The sequence below is a fragment of the Glossina fuscipes genome, unplaced genomic scaffold, assembly GCF_014805625.2.
Source record: "Glossina fuscipes isolate IAEA_lab_2018 unplaced genomic scaffold, Yale_Gfus_2 27, whole genome shotgun sequence".
NCBI classification, from domain to species: Eukaryota; Metazoa; Arthropoda; class Insecta; order Diptera; family Glossinidae; genus Glossina; species Glossina fuscipes.
The window spans coordinates 9,144,653-9,154,880 of NW_023998422.1; the positions used below are offsets into that span (position 1 = coordinate 9,144,653).

The 10,228-nt window shown below is 34.2% G+C and overlaps 1 protein-coding gene across 1 annotated transcript in view; it reads right to left on the minus strand.

Moving 5' to 3' along the window:
* LOC119635852 (homeobox protein 13) overlaps positions 1–10,228 on the minus strand; it is a gene marked incomplete at its 3' end in the record, with an annotated part of 80,247 nt that overhangs the window by 21,341 nt on the left and 48,678 nt on the right. The window contains exons 4-6 of the mRNA XM_038030865.1: positions 2,112–2,277; positions 1,286–1,524; positions 1,060–1,223 (exon numbers count right to left, since the gene is read on the minus strand). Coding sequence (XP_037886793.1) covers positions 1,060–1,223; positions 1,286–1,524; positions 2,112–2,277 — 569 coding nt within the window. The remainder of the gene's footprint in view (positions 1–1,059; positions 1,224–1,285; positions 1,525–2,111; positions 2,278–10,228) is intronic.

Sequence of the window (10,228 nt, forward strand, 5' to 3'; positions counted from 1 at the left end):
ATAAGCCTTCATATGACGTAATAGGGTAATTCTTAATATGTATAATGACGGGGAATGGTGCTGGAGAATAGAAATTTGACGTGTAAATTTAGTGCAATAAGTTTGGACCATATAGCTCCTTTGTTTGATCTCTTGCCATATGAAGATTTTCAAAAGATAACAAAAGCTTCGCGATCGTGTAGTTAAGATTTCGGTTTGCATAGGCCCCTGAAACATTTCGAATCTTATAATTCAGATGACGTTTAAGTTTTTTTATTGATTTTAGCTATTGTCGAAAATGGTCCGTTTACACCTTTTTAACCTACGGCTTTCAAGCAAATTTTATTTTATTCAATATGATCGATCACTTATCCGTGTCAAATGTTAGCGTTTGAAAAAAGGTAAGGAAAGAGGTAAGTGCCGAATCAGCAAATGTTATGCCTTTACGCTTAAAGTAAAGCCTTACGATCAAAGTAAAGTCTACCGGGCGCGCACGTGAAAGCGGGAACGCTGACTTCGTAGTCGCTATTCTTATTTACTCGGATAAATAAATAGATAAATATTTACTTATGCTAAGTTGCGGGAATTTCAAACAACACACAAGTCGACAAGTAGAATTTCTTTCTTAATGGTGGACTTGGTGCCACGTAAATTTAAGTAAGGCAATCGTTTGTCTTTCATTAAACGAAAAAAAAAAACCAGAAATATGTGAACTAATTTGTTCCAAAGCAAGGGAGACTCCTCATGTATCTATAGAGAGCACGTCGTTACACCTTTAACGACGTTGTAACGCTTGCTGGAGTGAAAATTCTGCCTCGTGGTCGGACGTTCCAGAGTGCCAGGCATATTGCATGCAGTTTGACTAATGCTTCTAAATAAATTATTTTATGACTGGCAATGTCGCATCGCTTTACCAAATATCCCCATTCTCCCTATTCTCTCTATTTCTCTTCCTCTTCTTTTTCTTTTGATGTTATATTCATTCAAACTTCGAACCGAGTTCAGATCGGACTTTTAGTATATTTTTGAATTTAAAAAGAATTTTTTTAAATAATATTCAGGCGATTTTATTCAACTTACCAGTTCTAAAATTGACTACAATATCTATTAAAAAAATAGTATCACTTAGGCAGTTGAAGGCAATCCATCTTGTGCTCAGATCATCGTTGAAGAATGATATTGCGACTGGCAGGATAATAAGATTTGCTACTAATAATAAAAGCATACAAAGGTCCCAATAAAACCTAAAGTAATTGAAAATATTTTAAGGGCAATGCTTATTGAGATCTTCATTTAGGTCGATTACCTGAATGAACTGCATGGGTGAATAACCCAATGTCCGGAAGTTTTTTGCCGTATTCTCTCTTTGACTAATGCCTTGCGGCTGCCAAATAATTTCATAGCCAACCGATTGTCGGTCGGTTGAAACCATGATTGCAATTGACTTTTTAAGAAATTCGCTGATACTTTTTCCGAAACGATGGGGATGGAAGGCATTGGCTCCTCTTTCGGAGTCCCGTATAACGATACGTCATCAAAGTGAACCTGAGAGAAATGACAAAAAAAAAATAAAAATATAATTAAATTAATTAATTGATCGCTAGAGATGAAAATGCTTTCTATAAACATCAACCAAAGAAAGCTGATTCAACATCAACAACAAAAAGCAGCAACAGCAACAACAACAACAACAAGAATAATAGTAATAAGAACAACAATACGAAGCATTTTATATGTTTATGATGTTATATTAACTAACATCTATTTACAAATGAATTTACTTTTCGTTATTTTCGCACATAAGATGAATGCGTGTAAGTGAAATTTTCCATGTTTTCTACATATGTATGGAGATGTAACATTTATATTTTTTTTATTTATTTAATGAGGGTTTTTTGGTATATATATATATTTTGTATATATATATATATATTAATACTAAAAACTATACATTCGTTATATTTGGATTTGCTCCCCAATCCGCCTATGAGTTGACTGAATTTGATTCAATGAATGACGCTAATGCTGATGCTGATGTTTTATGCGTGCATGCATGTGTTTATGTATGCGACAATGATGATGTGTCACATTCACTATGCCACTAATTATATAAAATAAACCTTTGTCCTTGCCATTTCGTTTCCTTGGTCGCATATTAGTAAAGCCTCATCATCGAATGCGGTTACCAATGAATCGGTGCAGGTGTTCTCGAATGATATTCTTAAGTCGTTCTCATTGACATTTAATACCGAACAGTATGAGCATCGAACCGAATCCTCGCTGTCACGACGTAATAATCTATAATTAAATTAAAAAATTTTGTAAAAATTTTTGTTCATTAAAATTTCATTTCATATTTCAAACTAACGCAAAACTATATACAAGAAGTTGGACATTAAACACGCGCGTACAAACATATCAAGATGCAATTTAATGAGCAATTTATTTAAGTAATGTGTACAATAATTACAACATTAGTCATTAATTTCAATTATTAACACATTACGAAAAGGAAGAGAATAACACAATCGGTTTTATTATCTTAGAATGTTTCGCGGCTGAAAACAGTGAAAATATGCAAAGCCACAGTTAAAGCATGCATTACATCAGTGCCTGCCGTAATAGTGTCGTTAGCAATTTCGCCCTGTAACTTAATGTCCGGCTATTAAATTCTACTAATTTGTTAAAAATATCTTTATATTCGGTGCTAAGGACAAATTTCCATGCAAAGGAAATCTCAATAGGAAATACGCAAAAATTTATATATGGCGCTTAGGTTGCCACTTGCTTCTTTCATCGTTATTATGCAAAAAGAAAAAAAAAACAAGTATAAACACTAGACTGGGACACGGCCCACCATTAAATACCCGACACCAACCTACATTTGTCAAAGCAATAACCTTTCAAAATAAGTTGTTATTTGAAAAATAGTCGAAAAAGTTGTCTGATGCGAATCGTTGCTTCTAGCATTTGTGCTTGAGCCAAAACTGAGTCAGTGCATGAGATTTCATCTCAAAAATTGCGATCTAAAAGCCCAAGAATGCATGGACAGACGGACAGTCGGATACGTGGGTAGAGGGACAGATCGTTTCAGATAATGATTCTAAAGATAATTCCGAATCGATCGGTACACTAAAAGAGGGGTCTATTTTAAGTCGCATCGGGCTGTTACATACGTCCGTCCAAACCTAATATACCCTTGTAGCACAAATTGTGTGGAATATTACAATGAAAATGAAATAAATAGTACAGCAAGTTAGGAAAGGAAAGATCGAAATTATCCCGCTCCATAATTGATTTGGTAAACATAATGTGCCATGTAAGCGCAAGCATCTCTTAATAAAAATTTTTAATAGATGAGAGCCTTAAGCACATGGTTTTTATAACGGAATACAACAACAGCATAGAGAAAAGAGAAGATTTCATGAGCTTTGCCATTAATATTTTCGATCTTATAAGCCTTCCAAGAAAGCACAGTTATCGCAGCTAAGGGAAAAGTGTTTAAACGCATAATGAGACAGATTATTACCTCAACAATATTAAGCGATAGAATTTTTTTTTTTTAACACCGAATAAACTTAATTTTTATACCCATCGTCGTATGATACTGTGATGATATACGTCGTCTACTCATCTTGATTACCGTAAGAATTGGAGTAAACATTTTTCGGTCATAAAAATTGACATCGATAGACGAAGAATGAAGACGAATCCATTTTTAATTGACCACAGAACAATTTACAGCATTTTACCAAAGGATTTCAATTGCCGTTAGCTATGCCCACACTCTAATTTTGTAGAAAATATTAACATGAGATATAAAGCAAGCGTTTGCTAAACAAATGATAAAAAAACAGCTGCTGAGACTGAGCTGGTAGACATTAAGCAAAAAAGTCTTAGTTGGGTATAAGCCTTCAATTTGTTCTTGTTTTATGAAAACCGAGCTAAGACTAATACAGGCATAAATAAGCGCAGGAAGTATACACATGTTGTTCTTCAATAAGTACTTATGCACACAGTTTCAATGATCAGGAAACACTTTGTATAGATTTTTTTAGAAATCACCAAATGAGTAAACGTTACCGGTAATTTATTACTTAGACGAGAAACATCAATAGATTTACATTTCCTACTAATCAAGAAGAAGCTTTAAAAAAATTTTTTTTTTATTTTTTTTTTAAATTTTACAACTCTACTGCACCGATGCTTAGGATAGTAACGCAAAGACTTTGCTTAAATTACTAAATAAATTTCTATAAATACATATTAAGTAAAAGTTCACTTGAGTTTTTTGCACCCTAATAAGAAAAGCAATAACAATATATTTACTTGCGGATAGAATATTTAAGCGCTTCATTTCGATCTGTAACGTATATAAACCAAGTATAAAAACCGCGAATAATTATCTAAGAGTTAAGATTGCAACGAATCCTAACCACTCTCCCTCTCTCTCGCTCGCTCTGTAAGAATTCAGATAAAACGCGAAACGTATTATCAAACACAGTTCAAGTACTAATGTCTCTGAAAAGTTTTAAGCCGCTTTCACAACTTTTTATTTTCATTTTGATATTTGCAAGCAGCAAACGATGCCTAATGCATCCGAAAGCAAACGCCCTGTACATTCTGCTGGTATGGTGTGTGTTATCGATTCGTGTCAAATATTTGAAATAAAAATTTTTATGTACCGGAATAGAGTGCTTAATGCACCTTTCAGCCGTATCAAAACGAGCCACAATGAGAAATGCATTCACATTAGTTACGGAAGACTATTGCAATAAATTTCAAAATCTTAAAATAATAAATGGACGAAAAAATGATCGAAATATTTTAATTTTCATTCCTTAGGCTTAATTAATGGATGCATAAGCAAGTAATCAAGTAATAGATAATACGAGAAAAGCGTCTTTATTTCAATATAATTATGTAAATAAATAATCTCTTCATTCCTATATTCTTTTGTAGCATCAATTAAAACGAATGGATCTGCGTTTACACTGCCGTACAAAAGAATTGCACCAGTTTGCTCTGAGGCTCAGTTAGAAAGCTTTGCCGCATACTTTTCAATGATAATAAATAATGCTACACTAACTCGGGTAAATGTCCTCGATCTAGTTATATGATTAAACTAACTCCAGGACCACAGAAAGCAATGGTGATGACTTAAATTTTTATTTTAATATAAATGTTGCAAGATCGCAGCTGTATCGATCAATGTGGTTCAAGATAAAAAATATGTGTTCTTTAAACGCGATTAAGGAATTTAATAAAATGCAAATTAGACGAATATTGCCAGCTGCAGAAAATTCGTAGATAATTAATAAACTCGCCTTAGGTATAATATTTGCGGTTCTTCGATCAAATGATAAGCAGCTTAGTTTTAAGCTTAAAGTGATTTTTGGTGGCTCGATATGAAAAGGAGAAGACTCAAGAACGAAGAATATTACAATGATTAAACAATGTGTCAATAGGCTGCCACCTTACGGTTAATCATACAAGAGGTGGAAAAAGCTTATGTGGGCTCATTGATCGAGTAGATAAGTATCGACCTATGGTCACTAGAAAAAAGTATAACAAATAACTAACAATGCTGCCGTAATAATAACACACCGTTACACCATGCGAAATTGAAAAAAAGCTTATGGTTGGGGAGGCTTAAAGAGATTGAAAGAGGCTTAGCTTGTTCGGTCACATTGCATTCTCTGCAAATTTACCAATGAATGTTTGCCAGCGAATGTTTTAAGAAGCAAGGCATAAGGTAAGCAAAAGTGCGCCAGTGTTTGCACCTCGTCTGTAAAACACGATGATTTTTATTTCGAAAAGTAATCTACTTAAGATTACATCTTTTTTATGAAACGCATTGGAAGTAAAGAAAAGAATATAAAGCAACACAACTAGTATCTGCGCGGTAATGGAAATGATGTAACTACATCTGATAGCTAAGTAAATTTTTGTTGCTGTTATTTGTTTTGTTAGCTCAAAGGGGGAGAATTCAAAAATGTATCTGACTTTACTATACAGTGCTTTGCAAGAAATGGGCCTAAATATAAAACTAAACTAAACCGAGTTCGACAAACTTTGCATTGTGAATACGAGTGACGAGGCCGAGATCGAGGCGAGGCCCCAATTTTTGCCAGCTGAAGTTTCATCCGCTTTGTCTTATGACCCTTGTGCAATCAAATAAAAATACAATTGAGATTAGCTTTCTTTGTTTTCTTCCTTTGGGCATTGTGAGACATAGAAGTGAACAGCGATGTAAAAACTCGCAAAGTGAAACAATAACAACAAGAATGAATCTTGAATAAAACAGACTTTCTTATGATTTCTTGGAATAAAGTGAAATGGTTGACATAATACCGTGATATGCATGGGTATCCGAGTAGGTAAGAACCGCCACCACAAGGTCAGCGTTCGCGGACTTAGTTCTCAGTGCGGTAGAAGTAAGAAGTAAGTTTGGTCGTAGCTACAGTTAGTGCAAGCATTTATCGATTGGGGTTACATCCATCCGCTTGCGCGGCCGCCACTTCCCTACTTCTTTGTTTCTCTTTCCTCGAGCGTTACATGCCTGGAACGATTGGTCAGAAAAAAAAGCAGAACCCCTACGATATTGAGCTTGATGAGAACCAGGCGTGGATATTTTACTTTCTATTTTTCTTTTTCATAATGAACTTAACGCTGTGTATACGGTGTGAAAAATTTTTATTTTTTCTTTCAAATTTCTCTTAATTTTATTGCTTTCATAACATATTCCTTATAGTATTCCTTATTAATAGTTTGCGCCCGGCGGAAGAAATTCTTAATGCGAAGCATTGCGATCAATAGAAAAATTCACTTTTGTATGTTGCTTACTAACACAATTTCTGCAGCTAGTGAACACATTGACATAGAACTCTACAGTAATATCAAGAAATCTCTCAAATAATAAAAGAAAAAATAATTTCATTACTTCCATCTATCTGTTTGCAGTCTATGAAGACGAAATGGTCAATTTACTTAAAGAAAAGTAATTTTGTCAATATTAACAAGAATAAAGTGCTCAAGGGTATAGCCAGTAAAAACACGGCCCACCTTTAACGGTCCTACACCACGCTACAATTATTAATACAAGGACTTTTGAAACTAAGGCGTTGTATGGGAATTGGTCAGAAAAGTGATCCGATCCGATCCGAATCGTCTTCGATAATCTTCGTTCTTAAGCCGAAACATGACGATGCATACCATATATGGCTCGTACGTTGAGCAGAAGAAATCAAGAGCTACAGCCGAATGAATGAGCTTAAGTGGATTCAGAAAATGTTGCTAAACGAATAGATGTAAGATAGAAGGTGAGTCCATCTCAAGTCCCTGTCGGCATTCCATACATCTACAAGAGCTCAATGTAGTCGTGGAGGATGTAAAAATATAAAATATATATAACAATGAAATTTTTTTATATTTGTTACAGGAAACATTAGCACACACTTTCTTCTCGTCTGAAAAGCAGCATCAACTTGGTAACAGATACACTTGAAATGTTGCCGATCATATTCACTTGAACAAGCATCGACAAGCAACAAATTTAAAGATGTATAAATAAATATCCACTACTAATCATGAATTCCGGCTTGCAAATGAAAGAAGAAGAAGAAGCGGTGACTCCTTTCCCTAATCGACAGCAAGTAGGCTTTTGGCAGTCGAGTTTAATTAACTCTTAAAGAAAATCTTAAATTAATTAATATTAAAACTTAGTATAAGTACAATAAAACAAATAAGAAGGAAAAAGAAAAAGAAAAAAGAGGAAAAGCATGTACACAACTAGTATAGAGTCACACCCACAACCGGTACAGGACCAAATTGCAAGTGAACCCCTAAGCCATCGCAAACGTGCATAAGGTTGGCAACCGATAACAGCTAACAACAATTAATTTTGGACTCATAATGACTTTTTAAGGTAAAAATTTAGTTCAAGTACGACATAAGTAAATCGCGCATATTAAGCAATGTTGCTTTAATGGACTTTAAAGTGTCCGATAATGGGAATAAGTGATAGACATCATTTAGGTTCTTGCAAACAACTCTGAGGGGGTTAAACAGTTCGTAATTTTATTTGCATTGACTAAGCTTTATTAAGATAAAATGCCTAGAGAAGCGGTTAGGGGCATTAAAGCCTATCTCACGAAGTAATGCGGGCGAGTCAATTGTAACATTTTATTTGATTACGAAGGAAACCACAATAACAGTGACAGTAAGGATAACAGAAGCAACCGATTGTCATAGGGTGGAAGAGAGGCAATCGTGTCCCAATCCAAATTCCTAACGGCAAACAGCAAGAACTGCTTTTGAACAGATTCAATTGAAGGAGACCACACACAACAGAGGCATACTCGAGTATGGGTCTAACCAAGCACATGAACAGCCTTTTCGTAATGTAGGGATCATCAAGCTCTTTGGACCACCTCTTTATAAAACCAAACGCGGACCTAGCTTTGCTTAACGAGAGCTCAATACGCAAATTGAAACGTAACCTATAATCAAATAGAACGCCTAAATCTGTGAACGAATCGACGTCTTCCAACCTGTGCGAATCAATGAAATACTGAGTAATGAACGACTTCCTTCTTGAGAAAGAAAGCTTCTTACATTTATTTAGATTTAGTTTCAGAAGATTCAAAGAGGACCATGCAACCAAATTATTCAAATCACTTTGAAGATGATGTGATTGCGATTCTACGGAAAAGGAAGAAAACACTTTCACATCATCAGCATACATTAAAATCTCACTGAATTTAATCACGGAGGGCAAATCATTGATGTATAAATTAAATAAAATAGGTCCCAAGTGGCTACCTTGAGGTACGCCAGACGTCACGGGCAATTCATCCGAGATAATGAGGTTAAACAAAGCCGTGAATGATCTACTTAACCATTCCACTAAGAAGAAAGATAAGCCAGAGGCTTGGAGTTTAAAGATCAGTAAGTTACGGTTAATCAAATCAAATGCTTTGCTTAAATCAGTGTATATAACATCTGTGCGAGAGCCACTAGAAAAAGCCTTGAAAACATGAGAAGTCAACTCTAACAGATTGGTGACCGTAGATCTTCCCTTTCGAAAACCATGTTGGAGAGGAGAAATATACGATTCCCTGGAAAAGGCTATATACTGAGCCACAATTCGCTCAAACAGTTTAGGCAAGACACTCAACTTGACAATGCCTCTGTAGTTCTCTACAAGTTGCCTATTACCACTTTTGTGAATAGGAATAAGGAAACAAGTCTTCCAACACAAAGGCAAAACACTTGAATTCAAGGACTTGTTAAAAATCTTTGAGATAACACCATATAGCTCGCCAGCACATGATATAAGTACACATGAGGGGATTCCATCAGGTCCAGGCGAACAATTATACTCTAGAGAGCTCAAATCTACAAAAGAGTCCTTTTCAGAATTCGTCCGAGGTAATGAGGTTAATTATATTTATATTTGGATAGAAGTGATATTTTCAATCCACAGAATGTATTGGAATTTTGCTTTTGTTTTATATTAAATCTATGTGAAGCTATTGTAAAGTGCTGTAGTTTAAAACGTGTGCTCTTAATGAGTATATGTTCCGGTATGTGATGTATACGTATGACTGCATCGTTGTGGATAGCTTTACTGCTAATGTATGTATGTATGTATGTATGTATGTATGTATAGAAATGGAAAATATTCGACCAAATATAAAACAGATGACAATGAAAATTAATTGAAATTAAAATACAAAATTCTTGAGAATATTTTATGAGTAAAAATATGCTGTAACGAGCGTAAGACTTTAAACTAATATTTAATGAAAAAATTTTACACGTTTTACACGTTTTTTTTTTTTAATATTTCCCCTGATTAAGTTCGCCTGTTTGCATAATGACAATAGTTTGTTACAATAAACAAACAACAGTTGTTTTGTTTCCAATTAATTAATGAATTTCAATTATTTATTGAACTTTTTTTCGAACGTCAACAACGTTACATTATAAACGACAAAACTGTTTGTAGCTTTCACAAACAATCACAAACATTTCAGAGTTAATGAGCATTTAATCTCATGAAAATTAATGATTTTTAATTAAAAATGAAAAATTAATTTTTTAACTAGAAATTGTTATAATTTTTATAACTAAATAGCGATAAAAGCTGTCTTATCGTTTTCTATATAATAAGTAGATTTACAATCCTGGCGATCTATATATGTAATCAGCTGAATTAGTACGAAATATTATAATTAATCGATTA